This window comes from Caloenas nicobarica, chromosome 4 (assembly GCF_036013445.1).
Source record: "Caloenas nicobarica isolate bCalNic1 chromosome 4, bCalNic1.hap1, whole genome shotgun sequence".
Lineage (NCBI taxonomy): Eukaryota > Metazoa > Chordata > Aves > Columbiformes > Columbidae > Caloenas > Caloenas nicobarica.
Window position 1 is genome coordinate 38,471,339 of NC_088248.1, and position 24,299 is coordinate 38,495,637.

General features: G+C 34.7%; 1 protein-coding gene across 1 annotated transcript in view; it reads right to left on the reverse strand.

The window, feature by feature from the left end:
• SPOCK3 (SPARC (osteonectin), cwcv and kazal like domains proteoglycan 3) overlaps positions 1-24,299 on the reverse strand; it is a 192,489-nt gene that overhangs the window by 51,190 nt on the left and 117,000 nt on the right. Inside the window, exons 6-7 of the mRNA XM_065634057.1 lie at positions 22,862-22,988; positions 2,036-2,150 (exon numbers count right to left, since the gene is read on the reverse strand). Of these exons, the coding sequence (XP_065490129.1) occupies positions 2,036-2,150; positions 22,862-22,988 (242 nt within the window). The remainder of the gene's footprint in view (positions 1-2,035; positions 2,151-22,861; positions 22,989-24,299) is intronic.

Genomic DNA, 24,299 nt, shown 5'->3' on the forward strand with positions numbered 1-24,299 from the left:
ATTTTGTATTCTGTTACAATAATGGCTAAAAGTAACGATACTCAGCTCACTTTCATATTTCTCATGTCTCCTGGCCTTTGGCGTTGTAAAGAAATGATACTCAAATTCCAATGTTGCAGCAAAATGTAGCAGCTGGAAAAACCCTGTATTTTGCTTGCCCTGACAATCTGTCAGGACAGGATTAGTGTTAATTCCCATGCTCATATAAGATCTTTTTTTCCTTCTCTTTTACATAACTAAGCACAAGCAATCTCAATCCCTAGGCAGTATAAATCTTCAAGAAGAATTAATTCCTAATTAAAAACAATTCTATTTTGTTGAAGCCAATAAAATTTGTCTATAGATTGTTTTCAGTATTTAAGTGCAGGAGTACCAAAAATAGAATGTGCTTGAAAGAACACACACATAGACAAAAACAACTGCATCAAGTGAAACACCTTCCAGCAGAGAAAATGCTGATTTTATTTTGTTAAAAACTGAGGCAATGATACCATATTCAAAAACTAACACTGGAGAATGGCAAGCCTGCTACTCAAGAAGAGATATTTCTGGCTCATTATCTTAATTTCACTTCATGCCCTCTGTTAAGCAAATAAACCACGCATCTATGCTGGCGATGCAGAAATTGTTGCTAGCGAAAACTGCAACTGCATTAATGCTACACTACGTCCCTCATCAAAGACGTATTAACCATATAAGGCTGGGTCTTCCCATGTTTTTCTTTCAGGCTGGCACTATGAGCAGATAACAGATGTATCTATTTATTTACAGTTCCTACATGAAATTGTAAATCAATGCTTTAAAAAAAACTCAAGGCTGTATCATTTTGCAGAGCAGTTATAGCACAGGGAATATTTAATTACACAATCAATGATATTGCCAGAGACCAAAAAAGTGACCTAAAGGAGTGTTTCAGAGCAGTTTTTTAATTGACTTGTATGCCTGCACACAACTCAATGTTTGCAGTGGTCATCTATTCGTTGTTAAAAGAACATTAATTCATTTTTTTAAGCTAGGAAAAAAAAATTGCAGTAGCTACAGATTACCATGGAAATGATAAGATTCTCTTGCACAGAAAATTTGGAATAGTGCGTCAAACCATAATGAAATACCAACACTAACATAATCCAGGAATGTAGTGATGGTTTCTTTCATCCTTGAGGTTGCTACATGAAAAAACAAAACAAAACAAAACAATCAAAGCTAATTTTGGTGTATTTCCAAAGAGGACACAGGATATTTGTGCATAAAGATTTTAGCTTGTTCATCAAAAAGGTGACCATATGGAAAGAAAAAAAATACGTCTGAGATCAGTCTAATGAAACACAGAAATGCAGACCTCCAGTCATGCTGTTTCTGGCAAATTCAGGTCCATGGTGAGCTAAAACCTCATGCTATGATGGCTCTCTGTTCAGAAGCAAAGATGGTATCCTGTTTTGTTTGTTAAACAACAACCTTCCAAAGTCTCCTGGGAGTCACTGAAATACAAATAGGCTTAGCCACCTTTTTTTTTTTCTCCAGTCACATCAATGGCTAAGCAGCAGTGCTAAGGGAACCTGATTTATTCCTATCAAACACTTCTCAAACAAAGAACACATGTTTATATGACAGCCTTTACTAATAGCTCTGTAGTTTAAGCACAACTGCTTGCTCCTATGAGCAGTAACAAGGACTTTTAAGTTTCCTTATTTTCTGTCACACTTCATTTTTCTTGAATATTCAATTGAAAACACTGAGGACTAAAGAATAAACTTTTCTTTGTCTTCAGTACAGCCATAAGCATCTCAAGGAGTAATAAAGGGTAAAAAAAGAACAATAACTCATACTACAACAGCTGCATTTGAAAAATACAGTGGTATTTTACTGTAGGCACAATTTCAAAACCCATGGCAAAGAAAACAACTCTGAATAAAATAAAGCTGGTTTCATTCAAGAATAATCAGTGTTTGTGACTACTGTACTCTTCTGTGAGCAAAATCTTATTTCCTTCTAGAAATGAGCTGTTAAAAATATCATACAAATTACCATCACTCACCTCTTCTATCATTTCTGCCTGCATTTGTGGATTTGTCAGAAGGGCAAGGGCAACGTCCTTCGCATTTCACTGAGATTTGTTTTCCTGAGACACAGGCTTGATAGTCTAATTTGCACTGTAAGGAGAGAGAATTACTTTCATTAATATAAACACCTTTTACAACAAAAAATATAGCTCTTCAAGTAATTCAAAGCAATCTTTCATGAAGTGCTTAAATCTTTGCAGATGTAGGTGCTAGGAAAAACATTTCTGCAGCATAACCTACCTTTGTACTAAGAATTAGATTAGATAAAGGTATAAAGTTGTTGTTTCCTAACCTGGCTACAGTTGCAGGCTCAATTCAAGCATGAAAGCACTTGTGCTGTTAGAGTGATTTGAACATGAATACTAAATGGAAGTAGACTACATTTGTTTTATTTGTAATATTTGAGCAGATAAACAAGGCCAAAATACTCATTATTGATAGGAAGCAATCAACAGTGAATTATTATAGAATTTATCACTTAGTTTCTATGTTTAAGATGACAGTATCCTAGCAAAAAGCAATAACAAATTGTGCCTGATGCAATTCTGCACCATGATAGTCTTTTTCAATATAGAAACAAGATTAATTTGTGTGGTTCTGATCTGTATACTTACAGCTTCTATTCCAATTCAGAAACCACACAAAAATTAACTAAATCTAACCAGGAAATGAAATTGTTGTTTCAAGCATATAAACATGTAACATATTTAAAGACAACATACATAGAAAATAAAATTATTGTAAACATTATCACTCTTACTGAAAAGCTGAACTTTTATTCCAAAAGAAAAGTTCTTGACATACAGATCTTTCTGCAGGACGTTTTGCCAATGTAATATAAGCAAAACCAGAAACCAAAACAAAGGCAGAAAAAGTTAAGTATCCACAAACATTTTTTTCAGAAACAGAAAGAAAGAGAGGAAGATGGTTATTGACAACACTTCATCCTCAAATAAAGGATGGAAGACGTCTCATTAGTCGGGTAAGGGATACAGAAGTGTAGGAGTCAGAAAATCAGTTCAAGCAACAAATAAAAATATGAAGTGTTTTCTATGCATCACCACACTTCAGAAGAACAATCTCACCAGAATTTGGGACTTATATTCCCTGACTCATCTTTTGTTTGGGTATCTAACTTCAGTTTAATATACGATTATCAGGATTTCTGGTAAACCTTACAGTTGAAGTTTCTCCTTAAAATGAGTAAGGGGTGGGAGCACTGTAGCTACGTAAGAATAAAGGAGCCTCCTGGAAGACTGCACTTGAGGTTTCCACTAGTATGCAGATATAAGCACTGTAAAGTCACAGAACTTTACCAACCTTTCATTCAGACTTCTAATCCTGTCACACTATCATGCAGTTCTTTGCCTAGCACAACCTTAACTGCATCACTCTCTTGAAATAATACCATTTTGCCTCACTGCCAATAGCAAAAAGGAGAGATATTAGAAGAGAGAGAAAAGAATACCTCGAATTTTGTTTATTTACATAAAAACATCATTATAATTCAGTTCTGAATGTGCTACCTTTTGCCAAAAAGGCATGGTTAACAGACAACGGGGCTAAAAGAATCTTTCAATTTTAACAAAAAAAAGAACAGATCTGCTCCAATTGAAAGCTATACGAATAGCACAAGTGTTTCATAAAGGACCAGAAAATTGAAGCAAAGCAAACAGTTGTGCCTATGTTGACTATGAAACAAGTGAATACCTTTTGTTTCTCTGCACTATTATCCTGGCTGTAAAGGAGAGTGCTTGCATCAGCCGTGATGCCCACCAGACCTCCTTCCAGACAGTGCACGACCTAATTCATATTTTAATACTTGAAACACTCTTCAGAGTTAGTAGAATTGATCATAACCAAATTTAATATGCGATTCTGTTGAAAAGAGATATCTTCCCTTTTTTAAGATCTGAGAATTGTTATTGTTCAATCTTAGTAGCTTAAGGAGTCAAACCTACAAATACCTATGCTTTAGGCTTTGATTATTCCTACTGTTGACTGAACTTAACGAGACCACCATTTAAAACTGGACATATAAAACTTGTTTCAGGTTTGTTTTACTGAGAATCAGAATATGAAGAGTGCAAAATAAAGTGTTGTTTTGTTTGTTTGTTTGAAGATTTCTTTAATCTTTTCCTTGAGACATTATGTTTTACGGACTCCAGTGGTTCTAATTTGTTTACTTGGATGTTGCTGAAGAAACCAGTAAACACTTCAAAGCTGCTCCAGCTAACATAAAGAATTGTGAATTTAACCTTTTTATTTTTCTTTAAAGTTGTCTACTCAGTCCTTGCAAATAACATTGCCTTTTTAAATGTTAAGAAAAACTTAATGTCTGACACCTGCCACAGGCACTAATACCTGAGTGAGTACAAGATCAGCACATAACATTTCCAAATCAGAATTCCCATTCTCAGGTATGCTGGAATTTTACACTCACTTCACTCATTTTATGGACAGGCAAGCAACAGAGATAGATACCTTGTCTCCAGAAGCAAAGCAAAATTATGGTGCTTGCTTAAGTCAGAAAGGAATCAATGGGCTGTTCTGACTATTTTGTATCAGCAGCTAACGACACCAGGAACATAACTCCAGTTGAAACCCACCCTTGTTCCCCAAATAAACAATGCACCAGGATATTGCAAAGGCAGCTCAGCTAAAAAAAGCCGGATCAGACTTCCCTCAGCATTACTCTCAAACTGGTAAAAAAGCAAGCAACGTACCTGAAAAACTCCACAGAAAAAGAAAACTGTGGCATACAGAATATGAGGACACAATGAGAAGTAGTGGTACAAAGGAGACTTAGTGATGAAATAACTCGTTTTGTGGGGAAAATATCTGAATAAACAGCAGAAAAATACATGAGCTATTATGTTATGAATAGCAATAAAATAATTCCAATTTATTTGGCTTTGTTAGTGACTTCTCTATGTGGGGGAAATGTAACATGAATTTTTCAATAATCTAATCTGTTGGATTTCACAATATTCCTTCTTTATATTGGTTTTATAAACTGTTAAGTGCTTGTGCTACTTTCATCACAATCCCTTATATACATTAAAAAATACTATTCTGAATATATCTAGCTTATTATCTTCTGATCTTGATTCCCGTTTCCTCTTAGCGTATGAGTTTTCTACACGTTTCTACAGTTTCACTGTCCCATTTGTATGTTTTATTCTAAGGATACTTGAACTGTTTGAATTTTCACACATTTTTTTTCAAGACAGAAGAACAGGTATTTCTGACTTCAGAGAAATATGCTGCACAGTGCTTAAAAAAAAAAATCATTTCAATACAAAGAATATGTACCATGTCAGGGGGGTCTCTTGGCAATATATTTCAGGATGAAAAATTCCTCATTTCTGTACTGTCAAGTGTTCCATAGAAAAATGCAATGTTTTTGTTCATATTATGCCTGTTTGAAAACCTGTTCAGTCTTAAATGGACTCAACATTCTTCAACATTCGCCCAAAGTAGTTGTTTACTGAAGTAGACACAAGCAATTAAAATCTGTGGGAAAAAGATCAAAGAATATGCCATCTTTAGACATGACTCACACAGCTCTACTGTTATTACAGTAAAGATGAGAATAGTTAAATTTCTGGAACAACTACTACAGTGTATGTTATTTTGATATACACAAGCTCTGCTCTTAGAACTCCTATTACAGAGTTGGAAAGATTAAATGTCAGTAATGTTTCACTAAGCTCTGCCACCTTCCATTCCAAAGTAGCTACCTGTCAAAGGCTGCCAGCTGGATCTCTGTAAACTCTATATTTAAAGAGCCTAGTTTTGCCCCCAAATGGAAAAAAACTAACCTACTTTTTCATGGCAAAAAAAGAGATGAAAATACAAGGAAAAAAAACCCCACTATTATTTTTGTGTGCATTTGATTGGCATGAATACAAGGACAAGACACTTTATTACATGAACAAGTCTTATGAAAAGTGTTTCAGGCAACTGGGGCTGCTTAGCCTGGAGAAAAGGAGGCTGAGGGGAGACCTTATTGCTGCCTGCAACTACCTGAAAGGTTGTAGCATGGAGGGTGTTGGTCTCTTCTCCCAAGTAACAAGCGATAGAACAAGAGGAAATGGCCTCAAGTTGCACCACGGAAGGTTTACATTGGATATGACGAAAAACTTCTTCATGGAAAGGGTTGTCAGGCACTGGAACAGGCTGCCCAGGGAAGTGGTGGAGTCAGCATCCCTGAAGGTGTTTAAAAGATATACAGATGAGGTTCTTTAGTGCTGGAGTTGGATTAATGGTTGGACTTGATGATCTTGAGGGTTTTTTCCAACCAAAATGATTCTATGATTTATTACATGAAGTCCCAAACAATCCCAACTTCCCTTGTATTTGTAAAAAAAGTTCCAGGTAAATATACCGTTCGATATATACGTATTTACTTTTAGAAACTCCACAAATCATCCTCCTGTGACCAACTAACCTAATTTTTCAAGTGTGGATGACAGTATGCATATACGGGGAGGACACTGATAAAACCTGTGACTTGGGAAAACTTTTTGATGATTTCAAATACACAGGAAACCTCTACAGAAAGGAGTAATATATCAGCATGAGTGTCACATATACAGAAGTAAAAATCTCTGTGTTGAGTGAAACAATATTTGGAGAATATTTATACAGTCTAGAAGTTTTAAAATTAGTTGAATTTGATATTTACATCCTTGAACACTAACACTAAGTGAATTTACAGCCATTAAGAAATTGTGAAGGACAGAAAATGTACTATTAGAGTGGAAATGAATGAAAATATGAAGAAAAAGGAAGGAAAACATGATTTCACCAATTATAGAAAAAACAGCCTTCAAGTTTGATTTCTGGACACTTAGAAGAATAAAGGAGATGGACCATGCTATAGGGTTTTATCAGGCAAATCATTATAGATCTAGTTTCGATCTATGAAAGAAATTCTAGAAAACAGAGATACATTAGATTGCAAGTACCTTGATTTTACCAAGACTGTCACACAGCATTGCAATGTGGTAAGCCGTACTGGGAATTATGCTATTTCTGTGATCATATTATAAGATCAGTACAAAACTAGTTGAAAGTGATCATCAGAGTGCAGCAATCAACAGCTCACTATGAAAATGGAAGACTGCACTGAGTGTAGCTTTGCAAGGGTAAGTCACGACCCTCAAACTCTTTTCATTAATGGCTTGAAAAATAAAATAAAAGATATCCAATTAAATATGGAAGAGATGGAAATAACTTTAGAAGACAGGAATATAATATCAATATTCATATTATTGGAATAGGCTAAAAATATAATATAATACACTATAGAAAACTGCTATGTTCTACTCTCAGGTAGACATTATAATCACTTTTAAAGCACAAGCTATGGAACAACTTGCTAGACATGCATTCCAAAGGAAAAATAAAAATCTAGTGATCATTATGTACAATTGAGTGGTGTTTAAAAACATTACCATACCAGGATATATAAACAGGACTTCAACCTACAAAACATGTAAAATAATTCCACACAGCTCTGGCAGCACTTAAAATAGAGCATCCTGTCCAGCTTTGTGACAAGGTCACGACAGTTATTAATTGGGAAGTCTAAAAAAAGAGTAAAAGGAATGATCAGAGGCCTAGAAAATAGATTGAGAAAGAGGCTCAAGGAGTGAGGATGTTCAGCCTTGATTTGCATAACTGCTGTCAAATAGGTAAAAAGTATCTGAACAATACCTGAAAAGAATACCATGACAAATGTTACAAGAAATAATTGGCTTTAATTGCTGCAGAAAAGTTTCAGCTTAGATACTAGGAAGACTTTCTAATAATAAGGGCAGAGAAGTATTTAAAAAAAAATGTTGGAGAAGTTTATTGAATCTTAATCATTTTCTTTACAACCAGGATTTGATAAATCTGTCAGGAATGACACCTGTGTAGTTTACCTTGCTTTGAGAAAACGGTTGAACCAGATGGCATCACACTTATTCAGTGAGAAAGTACATGATAGACCTGCTCTGGGAATGAACCAGTGTCAAGAGCCTATTGCTTGCATAAATCTTGTTTATTTGCTGGAGAAATTGAAATATGTGTAATGAATGAACTAGGGAGACTGCATGAAAGAAAAGGAAAATAATGCTTATGCCGGCCCATGGATCTTAAATAACTTACTTCAGCAAAATTCTGTTTGGTACTAAGTGTATCTGTGCTCTTCGGAGCTCTTGAAAACCTGAGATACGATTTGGGAACATGCTGAATATTTTTAGGTAAACTGAAACAAAAAAGAATTGAACATGTAAATGCTTTTCAATGTGAAACATGAAAAAAAATCCTCTGATTGGACATTTATATCTCAAAAATAATTTTTTTGCTTCCATGTATTTGCAGAACCATCTTCTATCTGTAAAACAACACTCATATCACACAGGGAGACTATGTGTGAGACTGTAAATTAGTTATTATTTGCAGATGTCCCAAAATTTACAGGGAATAAAGATATACTAAAGCATACGAAGAACTTAGCTTAACTGTGTGGCTACTGTATAACAGAAGACATAAGACTGTGGTGAACAGTGCGTAGAAAAAAATTACTGAGTAGATACAAGAGAGGTATGTCAGTTCTGCATGCTGAGTGAAGAGCCTTGTGGAAGAAACAGCAACAGAATTAAGATTGCATTATATGTCTACCAGAAAAGACAAACAGTGTTTACGCAGCATTAACTTTGGCATTTCCCAGCATTTCCTCAATTTGCTTTTTCTCACAGACTTAATTCAGTTCCTTTTTGAGCATGCTACTACTTCAATGGCAAGATAACATATTTTTCCACAGTAGTACTTTCTTGACAGGAATATCTCGCAGCTTTTAAACTAACTAACTAAAGCTAAGTAACGAGGATACACGTAATTTCTCTGGCAAGAACAGAAGCTTATGCGCTAGTGCCTTCAGGTGCCGTCTGCAGATACTCCCTCCAATTCCTCCTTCCCTTCCCCTTATACACACTGGACAGCAGGAAGCAGAGCTGGTCCACCCCTACAGTACACAAGGCAGCAGAAGTTAGCTGCCACGGCATTCACCTACATCTCCAACACGTACTGCGGCCATTATGTGCTTCAAGTCCTGATGCTGAAAAACTGAAGATATGTCAACACACCCTTTTCTACCACAAAAACACAACTTTGCAGTACCTGATGAAGTGTTAATTGAATGTGAAAGTCTTCCACAAATTTTCATGTGCTGAAGTATATGACACTTACAGAAATGCTTTCTACAGCACCATCGCATTAAATGCTGAGCACTTAGCAAATTACTTTTTAGATAAGCAATAACTAATACACAACTGTAATAAGTGTTTCATCTTTGAAAGGTAAATGTCACCTTTAATTGTACCTTTTCTCAATAATGAGAGCTCTGTAGAAGCCTGTGACTTTTTTGTGCATTTAGAATTGAACAGGGCATGTGGTTTCAAGTTGTGCCAGGGGAGGTTTAGATTGGATATTAGGAAAAAATTCTTCACTGAAAGGGTTGTCAGGCACTGGAACAGGCTGCCCAGGGAAGTGGTGGAGTCACCATCCCTGGAGGTGTTTAAAAGGCGTTTAGATGAGGTTCTCGGGGACGTGGTTTAGTACTAGAGTTAGGTTAGGTTATGGTTGGACTCGATGATCCTAAGGCTCTCTTCCAACTGAAATGATTCTATGATTCTATCTAATTCTAAGAAAAAATACACTAATGAACAATTAAATTCGGTTTCACCTGATAATGATTAGTTCATATGTTACAAATACTGAAGTTGAACATATACTTCCATAAAGGGAAAAAGCTCATAGTTTTTTGTTTGCAGTGTTTTGGTGGGTGTTGTTTTTGGTGTGTTTTTGTTTGTTCAGGTTTTGTTTGGTTGTTTTTTTCTTTGTTTGTTTAAATGTTAGCACCAACTGCAGTCATGGATAATGATTCTGACACTAACCGGTGAGAAACAGGAGAATAAGAGGCCCTACTTCTGACTCCTCCACTCTTCCACATCCTTGTTCACTCAGCTTTAACCAAACTTCCAGTTATATTATAAATAAATAGAATAGCTGAGAGAATTTGGAATATATTCTCAAATTTACATATTCCTACCAAAAAAAGCTCACAGTTCTTCCTTTCCTGTCTATTTTCTCGATGATCAACAATGGGTGGTTAGGAGATATTGATGCAATCAATGGGATCTGATCGAAGAGCTCTTTGCTTGGGTACCACGAAGACAGATGCTGAAGAAGAGAATGAAGTGTTAAATATTTCTTCCAGCATCATCATGTGTCTTATTTGTAGAAATGTCTCCTGTAGAGCTCCATATTCATGCATTAATACAGATCTCTGCTTTCTCTCCATTTTTAGAACCTGGTATCTCTGACAGTTGAACAGATAATCTCTGATTCCAGTACTCAGTACTGTGTGTTTTCAGCTTCATTTCTTGCTAGTTTCCTTATCCACATTCCCCATTTTCTCACTTAATCCGTATTTCACAAAGCTTACATACATTCCCCTCCTCAAAATATGCTTTTACTGTATTATGGGCAAATTGCTATGTGAAATTATTGCCTCACATTTGAGAGAGCTAAAGCAAAATATGCAAGAAACTACAATATGCTTTAATTGGGATGGTGATTCCTGTTACCAATCATGGGAGAGGTGGGCAGCATGAGAGCTCATCAAGTTATGTTCCATGTCCAGTTCAACATGGAGCATTACTTGATACACAGCAAGAAGAGAGGTAAAGGACTGCTTGACACAAGGGGCTGATTCCAGGCAATGGCTGGTATTGCTGCTTCATGCAGTGATGTCACTTTACATTGGCTTAAAATAGAGGTGAAAATATGGCTATAGGCAGAGATGTTAATGTGACAAACCTAATTTTGAAATTACGATATTTTATAATTGTTTCCAAAAAGCAACCAAGAAGGCACAAGCAGTTGCAAAATAGAATTTCAAACTAAACCCAGCTAGATATAATGCCAAGATATCACATTTTCAACTAATTCAAGCTTTAGAAATTAAAAATTAATATGCAGATTTATCTAGGAAGTGTCATCCGGATCTACAGAAGTACTTTTGTCCTGACAGTAAACTGTTAATCATGTTTCATATTTACCTAAACAATAGGAGTTTGGGTAAAAAGCTTTTCAGCAAACAAGTACTACTATTTAAAATGAAAACAACATTTAGACAATATTAACCATAGAGACATGCAATTAGCATTTTGACCAGAGAACAAAAGGAAATGTGCCTATTGAACTGAGACCCAAAGCAAACAAAATCTTTTGCGGTTGAAAGAGAACTGATGATACACTGTTTATAAAGCTATGAGCTAGAGAATGCAATTTACATGACAAAATGAAAAGCTGTATGCAGTTTTCTTCCTGTTCACCTCTACAGCTCTTGCCTGTTTTCTTCAGCACTCTGCAGTGCAATGGCATAAAAGGAAAAGCCAGAAATCAGGTTAACTAGCTATTCAGTCTTTTTCAGACACCCTACAAAACATCAAGTCACAGGAACATGCAGATAGATGTCCAGCAGGATTGTTTAAAATTGGCGCCTACCTGTCTTTGCTTTCATACTCTAAGTCTTTTAGAGACACTCGCTGCATAGGAGGTTCTGAAAATCCTTCTAAGTACCGAACTGCTTTTTAAATCAGCCATCTGAATTTTTAGGTACCTACTCAGTTTAGTAAATATATACCTCACCTTCTTATTCTATACATTTTGCAAACAGGTAAACTAATATTTTAAACCATCAAATGAGAATCTAAAGCTTAATTAATGTTAAATGACAAAACTCTGTGACATCCCTACTTGAAGTATACTATTTCCAGTAAATTAAAAATTTTTAATAATAATGCTTCTAGTGATTTTTATGTAAAAAACTTAATCTATTATCTCATATACAAATGCATACTTCAATATTCCTTGAAGACAATACATTCTGTAAAAATCAAGATTTTTCAAATGTAAAAAATAATTTAAAAATATTTAGAGAGTGTTGATTAAGAAAAGGGGCAAAAATATATAACCATATTATTCCTACCTACATCATTCCTTCTGATTTTGGCTTATTCCAAAACTATAAACACTAATGAAGTTCGAAAATACACTAAAACCTTCTTGTAAACATGATTAATTTAAAAAAATTTCTCTTTCTGACATATACACGCATATAATTAAGTCTATAAGTTCAAACTCTTATTCAGAGCTATTGCCCACATATAGTTCAAATTTCAGCACATCGGGCTCCTTGTTTCAAACTTCTTCATCACTTAGCAGACCCAAGCTACCGATACACAAAACGTCACCCAACACTGTGTGCACATGAGATCCTTTGTCTACCTTGTTGCTGGCATCCATAGTTTTGTAATTTGGAGAAAATATCTTGAGAGATCAAAAAAGGAATATTGCTCAGACAAAATTAATTTTACATTTTTCAAGTTTCCACTTCAAATTTGAAACTTATAATTCAAATAAAAATTTAAAATGTGAGGAAAAAACTATTTAATTCTCCTAAATCATCGTCTTAAAAACAGCTGATCATTTTGGTTCAAAATCTTACAAGAAAGATCTTCACGAATTTTCATCTGACAGGCAAACTTCTGAGTAATGGCAATGGTAAAAAGTAATGGCAAAGCTATGAAGCCCTATAATAAGACACAAATGGCTCGTAAAAGCAGGGCATTTTTTCTCAACAGAATCTGCTTATTGCTTATTAGCATGCATTATCACTGTATTTTTAATGTGATATGGCATCCTAAGCCATGCTGTCTGATTGCATTACTAATTAAACAAGTTCAATTTATCTAATTATATCTAAGTTGAAATATTTATAAAGTTAAATGTGAGCTAAAATAGCATCCAAAGGGCGTGCTCATTAGTCTTCAATTACATGAAAAATAATGAAAAAAGTAATGTGCACGGACCTCGCTAGTCCATGCTGGGTTATCCTGTCAAAGTTCCTAAGACATTTAAATTATACTATGTCAATTGAGGAGGAAACAAACAAACAAACAAACAAATCCGTATAGTTACTTAGATTTAGGTGAAACCTTCATCAGCGCACTACAGCATCACCGTTTGGATCAGAAGTCAGATACACCTAGGCACTCTCAGTTTTCTTACCATGACATTGACTCTACAGCTCTCTAGTCTGTTTTTTCACCTCCCTAAAAGTGTACGCTAAGATTCCTTTTAACTTGAAGTACTAGATTTTATTTATTAAACAGTCCGAAGTAGGCAGCTACAATGTTTATGAAATTCCACATTCATCACAGTTTTCGCCCTGTGAGGGAAGAAACATGCTGTTGTGCACGTGGGAGTTAATATTCCCAAGCATGGCTGGTTTTCCCTAGACTACACATATCTCTTCTTGAACTCAAAGAGAAATATCTTGTGTAGAGACACATAGAACTGTGCCTACATCTTTCTACTTTTTGCTGTTACTGCTTGATTTCTAAAATATATAAAAGATTTCCCCATTCTGTGCCCAACATATATGGATTAAAAACAGGACAACACAAAGCCAAGTCTTCATATGTCAAGTTCTGAATGAAGCTCTAGAGTGGCAGATTTTGCTACACAAACTCTTTTTTTTCCTCTTCCAGTAAGTCCATGGCCTACAATGTTCCACTTTTTTTTCTGAAGATCTTTTTTTCTCAAGATCTCATCCAAAAGTACATCTGTTTGTTGAGAAATACTCCGTTTCACCTTGATCTCAAGATTAGTGTGGAAAAGCAAACAAGCAGAACAAGCAGCAATGTCTTAACTTGTGGAAGAAATAGGTCTATTATTATTTGCTGCTTCTAAATTTAGCAGACAGCTTAACAGTCATTGGACACATAAATAAACAGCTTGGACAGTTCTCTTTGCTAGAAATGACTGAAGTTGGAACAGATCACAACCACACCACTGAAGAAAACTGACAAAGGTAGAAAGAAGGCAGGTTTATTGAAAGACTCCATATTCTCAGAAGAACCTTAAGGATTTTGTTTGAGAGCTGGCTAAAACATTTTGAACATTTCTGAATATCAACTATTCATTTCTTCAAGGTTTCTTCTCTCTCTTTTTTTTTATTGTAAAGTGATACGATTTTGAGAGGGAAGTGAATGTGGTTACCAGACATCGCATTAGAAAACCTGAATCCCAGACAGTTTCCTGTGGTTCGATTGAAGAACTGTATTATTTATAGCCATAAACTTAATATGCCTGAGCTGTGATAACACGTATTTGTTTGGTAGCACACTGTTGAATGTTAAATGTGGCTTATTAAAGCGCATTAAATAAGACTAGTCTGCATATAACAAAACTACACAAATATCGCCCCCCCTTTCAATAAAAAATTTAAAATTTTAAAATTCTAAATCACAGATGTATTCTAAGCAGAGAATCTTAAGTATATAAAAACATACTATACTAGCATTAGAGCATCAGGAATACTGAAAACCTGAAGGAATATTTGAACAATCCTTATATGTCTGAATGTGTTTTCAGTGACATATCTAAATATTAATTGGTTCACGTTTACAACATTTCATTGTGAGCTTTTCAAAATTACAAATTAAAAAAAAAAGATTGAGACTTGGAAGAGGATTCTTTGATGTTACAGATATTTTACTTCATTGACATCTGCTAAATTACTAGGACTAAAGCTTTTCTTTTTCCCTGGGACAGCATAATTAGTTTATAGAACTGGTGGTCTCAATTTCTGTTATGCTGTCTGATGTTACTATTTGAAACTTGACAGTATTTCAGTTTCTTGCTAAGTGCAAGTATGACCTACATCAATAGTGTGTAAGAACATGTTTTTAGAAGCTAGACACTTCTGTTTGATTAATTGCAAGTTCTCAAAAAATTTAACTTGAATAACTACATTTTTTCCTAGTAATTTTAACCTCATTTGCAGTTTTGTAGCTTTTCAAATACTTACTGTTCTGTTAATTGCTAAAGAAAACCAAAACGGTTAAGAAATATTAAGTACACCTTTTATGCCTGCTACATCTATGTTGTTCCAAACCCCTTCTTAAAAGGAAAAAGAATTAAAGGATACAGAAAAAGGGAAAGAAATTAGAAACAATGTACATTTATTATAACTCTCCATAACACATGGTAGATAAAATAGACTTTGTTTCAACACAACAAAATTATCCACGGTTTCACTGCTAATTGATAAGCATATATTTAAAGTTCTACTATGACTAAGAGGAGACAAGGAGACACATAAAATGAAAAACAAAAAAACATGGTCCCATGGTTCACTGCACGGGGAGGTGATGCCTGGTTTAAATATGTATGTAAAAACATTGTGCATCAGAACTAAGATAAAAATAACATAGAAATAACTAAAAATAACTAAGAAAAAAAAACCATAGTAGGCATTTAAGTTAGTTTTTGTAATTTTTTTTTTTTTTAAGATACCATTGTGTAGCCACATATTTTATCCTACAGCACAAATTTCAGAAAATGACCTAAAGGACCTAAAATTACTGACTTCCAGGTCACACTGGTGATAGAGAGAAAGAGAGAAACTGCTTTCTGGGAAGAAAAAAAAAAAGTTTAATCATCCCATTCGCACGTATATAGCAAAACAAGAAATGTCTTTGTTGTTACATTTTCTTCTGTTTGCTCACATATCTGGAGTACTGCCTTGCATACAATGGCAATTTAGGCAGCCATGGCTCTCCCTCAACCCTGGGACATGGGAAGGAATGTTCCAAGGAGAACAGAATGACATGCCCAGCATGGGATATAAGGCTGTCAGAGACAAGAGAACAGAAATACACCACGCACCACTAAACTTCTTCCTTTCTAATAAGTTCTAATAATGTGTTTTCCATATTATCTCCTACACTGGCACAGTCTTTGAGGTCTTCTTTCAGGGAATTATTACTGTAATATTTGAATGTTTTCACTGGGCCAAGACCTGAGGCAGTTTTCTTGTTTGCCATTTGCTACTTTCAATCTCATCTTCATCAATACCATTCTTATCGTGGATTGTCTGCTACTAACTCTCAAAATCTGTTCCCTAGGTTGACATAATCTTGTTTCATGCCCACTGTCTTTAACTGTTTTCTCTCTCCCTTTATAAAAAGGTTCTTCTCCATTTGTTTCAAAAAAACCCCACCCAAACAAAAGCTCTCTTATCCCACCTAACTACCTCTTCAATTACTACTCTCTTTATTCTCCACTCCACTGACACCAAGCTCAATAACGAGCTTCCGCTTGGTAAACCTGAAACAATGTTCTCTTTTCACCCCCTTCTTGCAAGGGGACACAGATCATCACTATATTTTCCACTGTCTTCTCAGGTACCTTAATGTTTCAAACAGCTACACAACCTTAAGAACAATATTCATTGTCTCTTAATGCTTCAGACCCATCTTTCCATTGGTTTCTTTTCAGGACCATTTTCTACTCTCCACTATCACTCCACAAGCATAGCTACACCAGCGCCAGCTCCTCTGTTCAGCTCCTATGCATTTCTGCCTGCATACGATGTGCATATATTCTCCTGGAAAAAAGATTCTTGTGCCAAAATTATTCTGACTATTCTAGCTGTAACTCTAGTTACAAGATTTTGAATACTATTTTCAAAAGAGTAATTTCTGCTGACTAAAGCTACCATTCAGAGAAAGACTGTTTTCCAGGTAAGTATGGATGTCTCTAATGCAACCTAACAGTTTAAGAAATCTGAATCTTTAACTTCTCAACTTCACTTTAAGTAATTTTATTTTGTTGTTTTACTGGCTGTCCTGTTTGACAGTCAACATACACATTTAGATTTTCATGAATAGTTTCTGAATCTGAGTTCTTTCTACATGCATTATTTTGTATCTGTATACTGCTCCTGTGACATGGGAGTTATTTAATAAACACTAACACTTGTTTCACTTTCCCCTATTTATCCCATTCTTTTATTGGTTTGTCCTTCCAGCCTAGATTGTTTCTATTCTAGACAAAACTTTATACTGTTTTAAAAAACGATGTAGAGACATTACAAAGATGAAGGCTTAAGAAAGTATTTTCTAGTCCACAAAGCAGGATTTTTTAAATTTTTATTGAAGTTTATGTATATTTTAATGTAAATCCAATATATAATTTTATATTAAACAAACATAGTATTCTGGAAACTAAACTCAATTCTTGCTAGTATAAATATGTCATCCTAGTCTAATAAATACCGAGATGCTCAAAATTTCAAAATATTGGAGGTTCTATGAAGTAATATGTTATCTAATTCACCATTTTCATTCTCTACAGCTTCAGCAGCTATTTATTTTGAATGCGGTTGACAAAAAAAGATCAGTTATATATAATTTGGAATTTTTAGTACATCAGCCTGTTTGGAAAACTGGATAAAGTGAGTCACCCTTCTGACATTTCTCTGACTTTTTTTGAATACCACATCCTATCAATTCAAAGGTTTCGGATAAAATTTCAGGCATTACTGGCAATACCCACTGATGACAGAAGCAGGAAAACCAATCTCATTTCCTGATTTTTTTTTTTTATTATTAGGGGGGTTTTTTAAGCATTTAAACAATAAAAAATGAGTTTCCAGTATTTCTGTAAAGATCAGTTTATCCCCACGAAGTAGGATACATGGATCAATCAAGCAGGATTTCATCTCACTGACTACTAGCCAGTCTCATTTAAGAGAGGTTTTTTATGTTGTGGGCTGGTTGTTTGGTTCGTTTCTGTGTGTTTGGTGGGTTTTTTTGTTTGTGTTTTTTGTTGGTTTTTGTTTTGAATTTTTAAGGGGAGGAGAAGGTGAGGCAGAAGGAGGGCTAGACATGGTTTGTTGCTGTGTTTTTTTGGTTTGGATTTTTTGTTTGTTTCTCATTTGCCAATAACTTCATTTTAATTGCCAATAACTTCATTTTAGTTGCCAATGTACCTCAGTCACAAGCCTTTCATTGTAACAGTTGAACACAGATTTTGTTTGTAGAAGCCTTTAAAGTTACCCACTTGAATAAGGCGATTTTGGCTGGGTCTTGCGTGGGAACTGGATAGAGACATGAATTTTGAGAGGACAAAACCTACTTTTATTAAAAAAAAAAAAAAATTGTGCTGGCCAAGCATCTCAAAGAAGCTGCTTCTTCCAACTGCAAAAATATGGACCAGCATGCTGTGAAATAATTTACATGAGAGAGATTACATTATTTTATTACTAAAGATGGCAGGCAATGATTTAATCTTATTATTTTTGGCTATGTTTCAACTGACAGTTAAGTCTACAGCAGATTGCTTAGTAACAATGAAGATAAAAAAGAAAAGGCAGCATGGATTAGCCCAATTTAAAAAGTAAGACTGATATAGATTGAATCATGTTTGTGGAAACAGCTTTCATTTACTATTACGATGTAGATATCTATTTCCAGCAATGTTTTCTCAAGTAGAAAGGAACTGCCAACAGCTCATGTGACCTAAAAATTCACCATAAGCTAATAAATAAATTTAAATCAATTTAACTTTTACTATAGGATGATGTTTAAAATAACACTGAAGCTTCAAAATGTTGATACTTATTTTTTATGCTTCCTCCAAACAGGCTGTCTTATACCAAACACACTGCTAAGAGGTTATTAAATAGAAGTCGTGAAATGAATAAAGGCAGCAATGAGATAAAAAGAAAATGTTAGGTATGGGATACTCTGAGAATAAAAATCTAGGAATTTAGGTTCATGTAAATCTATAAACAAAATTTGGACAGAGTAAGCAACCAGTACCAAACTGCTCCCTCCACATGCAGTGTGATCTTATCCACTGGCTCTCTTTCACCCTTCTAGTGAGAAATGAATCATCATCTGGGAGACTGAAGAAAGTATTTAAATCTTAAAAAAAAAAAAATCTAAATCCACATACCTAGCTGTCTGTAAAGTATATCAAGAATTCATATCCTTTTTTCTAACTGTTGCTTTTCTATACATTTCCATCTTAGTCTGAGAAGCTAGTTTAGACCTATTATTTTTGCAAAACATTATTTTTATTGCTATTTATACCTATAGGGATGTCATCAATGACATGAAGTTTTCATAGGTAGCAGAAAATTATTTCATTAAAAATTCACTAGCAATATGAAACCAACTTGAGCAAATCGTTGCTAACAATAAAATTGATCTAGGACTTACTGCCAAGATGATTCTGGAATAAAATCATGGGGCAATGTACATATTCTAAAGATTAATTTATTTCTGTGGTGTTTTCCTTTCAAAATACTCAAAGCATTGCTCATTGATCTTATTTAAGGTTAGATTTTGTTACAGCAGGACTACTTGTTGATCACATTCAACCAAAGAGAAAAATTCAGCGTGTTGTACCAAACATCAGAGCTGTAATTAAAATATGCAAAAAATCACTCAAAAGGCAACTCATCTGACATGTGAGCATATTTTTTTTCCTTGTGGTCATTTTTCAGAAGGCCCAGTTATAATATAGCACAATATGGAGAATTGTTCCAACAGAAGCATCCAAGCCCGAGCATCATCAACCCATCCACAGCTACATGAGCTTTATGGACAGCAGTGAATTGCATCCCTGGGTAAAATAATGGCAAGAGGTGGGATGCTGCCAAAAACCACCACATCTGAGCTGCACTCCATGTCCTTTGTATTTCCCTATTAATCCCAGGAAAGATGAGGCTAGACACAGGCTGCAAAAGCTGTCCTGGTAGCAGTCGCTGTGTTTTTCCTGGAGAATGGAGAGGGCGCTAAATATTCAGGGGTACCGAAGCCCTATGCTACAGCAATGCTTGAGAATTCCTAGTGTTAAAATGAATAAAACACTTTCAAGTGCCAAAGTTCAGAGAGAAGCAGAAGGTGAAACTAGACTAATGAAATGTAAAACACATGCAGTATTATTTAAAGGCTATTAACTAAAAATTGTTTGTAACACCAGCCTGGTAAGGAAACAGCAAGATCTCTCTGTACTGAATTTCTTCTCACATAATAATTAATGTTCACTTTGATTACCCAGCATTTCAGCACATAATATTTTTATTTCAACATTCTTGTAATGCAAATAATAAGCATCTTACGCCTCCTACTTTTCCTTTACAGTGACAGTATGCAACTAATTGTGGCCTGCTAAAGTGAATGGAAAACAGAACATCCTTACCCAACTCTGGATAAGCTCTATTTAGAAGTTAGCCTTTCTTTCTATATTGTCTACCTACTATATCATCATTTTTTTTTTCCTCAAAGTAAAAATTATATATGAAATATCTAGTTATGTAATTCACTTCAAATATTTGCATGGGCTTGGCCTGAGAAGGAAGGACATACTCCCAAAGTAGTGTCCATCTGGTAACTGCCAGCTGCCTGGCTGCGTTCTACTAACCTGTTACTATTTACTGACTTATTTTCAAAGAATGTATTCTACAGCTTGCCACAGTCATTGACAAATGCATTCTACATACAAGAAAATTGTTATATAAACTCCTACTGGAGCTTGATGGCACAACAAAACTAAACTTTGCCTGGAGTAAAGGAGCACAAATATTTGACTTTATGTCAATTTTTAAAACAACTACTCCTGAAATAACCTTGCAAGGACCTCTCCTTTGATACAATTGCACCATAGAAGAAGAAATCATAGCGTCACTGAAAATAAAAAAATATTTATAGACTAATGCAGATATTTTGTGTTCATTAACTTTTTTTTAGCATTTTGCTGCTATAAACCTCAATTTGAAATCTACCATGACAAAGTAGTGGAAGACAAAAGGAAGACCCTGCAAAAGCTCTCTGGTGCTATATTACTTCTGCATTATATGCATTTGAGGGACACAGAGGTTGGATATGTAATACTGCACTGACTGTAGCTCTGATAATGGACTGGAATGGAAGCAGAGTATCTATTTAATCCACTCATTTTTCATCATCCTGTTTGAGAAGCACACCCTCACATTTAACACATGAACTGATGAAGTTAAACCTAGCCATGATGTTTATATTACATTAGGAAGAATGTAGGTAGAGAATATAATGGATAAAGTATATAGTATTAAAAAAAAAAACAAAACAAAAAAACCCCGTTGCTCACTCAGAATTACCTGTATCAAATTATCTACCTTGTCTCTTAAACTGCAAAATCATAAGAACCACTGCCTGTTTTATATCTATGTGCAGGCCAGGCTTGGGACTTAAAGACTGACTGAACCTTCACATGGCACAGTAAAATAAATGCTAAATGACAGTATCATCTAATGTCTAGTAAGATGGAAGCACATTTCAGGCTCTTGATAAAACATAGACAGGAGATTACTGTGAATGAAAGTAAGAATATTTTCAAATTTCTGAATTAAAACTTTAAGCCACATCATCAGTGGAAAATAATTATTTTCCTGAGAAGCCAAAGAGTCCAAAATTCATGTGTAGGGCCTCAGATAGCCTGGTGTAAGAGCTAGACTTTCTTTTTTTTTTTTTAAGAAAAAAATAAAATTTTTGACCAGTTCCCTATAGCTAAATATTCAGTTTGTAAGAAAAACATTTTCTTATGTAAAATTTAGGATAAAAGCATAAGAATTGGCATGGTTGCAGAAGTACTAGTTATATTATGATGTTTTTATTTTATCAAGAAGAAAACATCCTTGGACAGGATACTTAAGTGTTCAATCTAATAGACAGTCACTCCTCTTAAGTCTAATACTTTTTTGGAAAATTCAGTTTGTGATTGCAGTAAAAAAACAAACAAACAAAAAAAATCAACACAGTAAATACTTAGCTCTAAAATATTTAAATATTTGGAAATATCCTAAAAATATTTTGCTTAAAATTCTATATGAAATGTTTTCTTTATAAGTAACAAACACAGAGCTTCTCCATCTCCATCGATTTAATCTAGAACAATCAGCATTATCATCATTATTACTATATTTCTCTTCAAGCACGGGATACTGTCTACTATTAGAAACATTTTGTTAGTAGTGTCAGAATGGCAGAATACAGTGGGTCCTCTTGCACTACTGAATTGCACATCATTTTTGACAAAAATAAGTTCAACTAGAGCACACATTTGTTTCTCCTAGGGAGGACTCAGTTGTTAACATTGGCCCAACACTCTTCTACTCAAAATTTTAAGAGAGGATGCTAAACAAATTGATTTGTTTTCAGCATTATGAAGTCTCTCCATCTCAAAAGTTTCACCTGAGCACTGTACTAATGCAGTCCCATGGTTTCTGGACTTCAAAATGACCAGCACAAAATCTCTTCTCTAAAAAAGACCGGGAAAACTGACAGTAACATTTTGTTAATTACTATTCTGTCCCCAAATAAGTACCTAGAAAAGACAGGAGGGTTCAGGAATACAGAAGGAAGGTCTTAGAATACATAAAATGCTGTTGGCAAGAAAGATATGCAACAATTATTTACATTATTACATGTTTTTAATCTCAGCATGCAACATCTATGCCTAGGTTCTTGGAATGTGAAGTATTTCCTGAATGGTGAACTGGAAAATGTGACATGTTTATCCTCCTCCAAATTTGGGACATGCACCACTTTTTTTCCTTACTCAAAACCCTGCCTTGGTGTCTGTCACAGAGCTCCATTACATTGTGGAACACTCTTACAACGTGTTTCTTTGGGTACTACTGTTTCATGCTGCTTAGGATTTGCTACCATTTTGCCTTTTTGTCTTATGTTACACTAGAATTGCTGTATGTTGCAGTCTGTAAAATATATTTTAGTCAAAACAAATGAATGTTGATTTGTCTTATGATACAGCGTTTTATTTTGCAAGAGCTGGAATTGACTGGAACAATGAAAGAATAATTCAGTTCTTTATTTAATTCTTACCTGAGAGGAATATGTGTGACCATCTGATCCACAAACAGGATTGGTATAAACTACTGGACACTGCTTGCAGTTTGATGAAATGGGACCACCCCTCCACTGTTTATGGCCTAAACCAGCCTCTTTCATACTGTAAGTAAACAAAAAGTATGTAATTCTGATAAGCAGTAGTAAAAACAGAACATATTCAGGGTATTTTAATGATCCTTTACAAACAGTAAGCCATACATACTTTCAGCCACAATGTTTTCTTCTAAGTAGAGAGCTGCACAGTCTTTGGTACACACTCGCTCACCTTTGTACATTACTGGATGTAGTGATACCTGATACCTGCATATTATTTCACTTTCTAAGACATCTTAGTAGAAAAAGATGATTAAGATGATGTTTTGGTGACTGTTACTATCAGTGAAAGATGTCTGACTTGTATGATATTTACTTTTTTGTTATTGTTGTTATTAAATAGTATGAATCGAGCTGTTGTATTAATACTGGTGTTTAAGGACGTAACATTTAAGTATTAGAAAATGATATCATAAATACTTCCACAGAGACAGATAGGTGGTCCTTCAGCATACTGTTTGCCTCACTTTCACCTCTGCCTTTCACAGCTTACATTTAATAAAATTCTGACTTTAGCACCCAATGTAAGGTTCAAGGGGGGAAAAAAAAAAAAAAAAAGGTAATCCACTGGAGCAAAGAATCAATCTGCATAAGCATATATGTGTATGCTTATATAAACAGATAGACATAGCTAGATAGATCATTTTAGCCCAGAAAAGAAGCTCCACTAGGCCAGACGAAAAGCCTAAAATAAGTTACTGACATTTTCTCAGAATACTCTCCAAGCCTTCAGTAATTTGAGACACATGGCCATCCTCAGACAAAAGTGTTTTCTCTCTGTAGCTTTGAATTAATTTCTATTCTTGAATTTTTCCAATTGCTTTTTACAACTATGAAAGCATTTAGCAGTCATTGTATCCTGAACCAGCTGTTTTATGAGAGCTCACTAATTCATAGACTGACCTTTAATATGCTTTATATATTAATGGCTTCCATATAAATAAGAAAATACAATAATGCATGTTTTTTATATTATGTTTTCTGTTTGGAATCTTAATGAGGAATCTAAAAATGATTATGCTTCGAATACAACAATGACTTATCAGGACACACTCAAGTAGTAAATGTTCAAACTTAAAAAACCTCAAATCAATCAAAGCAGAACTCTTTCAGCTTGGTTCACCTACAGATAATCATCAACTATTTGCTAATTAGTCATGAATCACTGTTCAAGAAGAACTTGTCTGGAGCAATAAAAAGGAATTGAAATCGGAGAAAATAAACTCCTCATCATCTGGTTTTATAATGTGCAGAGCAAAAGGCTAAAAGGATACACCTTACAGTAAACTGGTGATAATAATAATAAAAAAACCCTGTT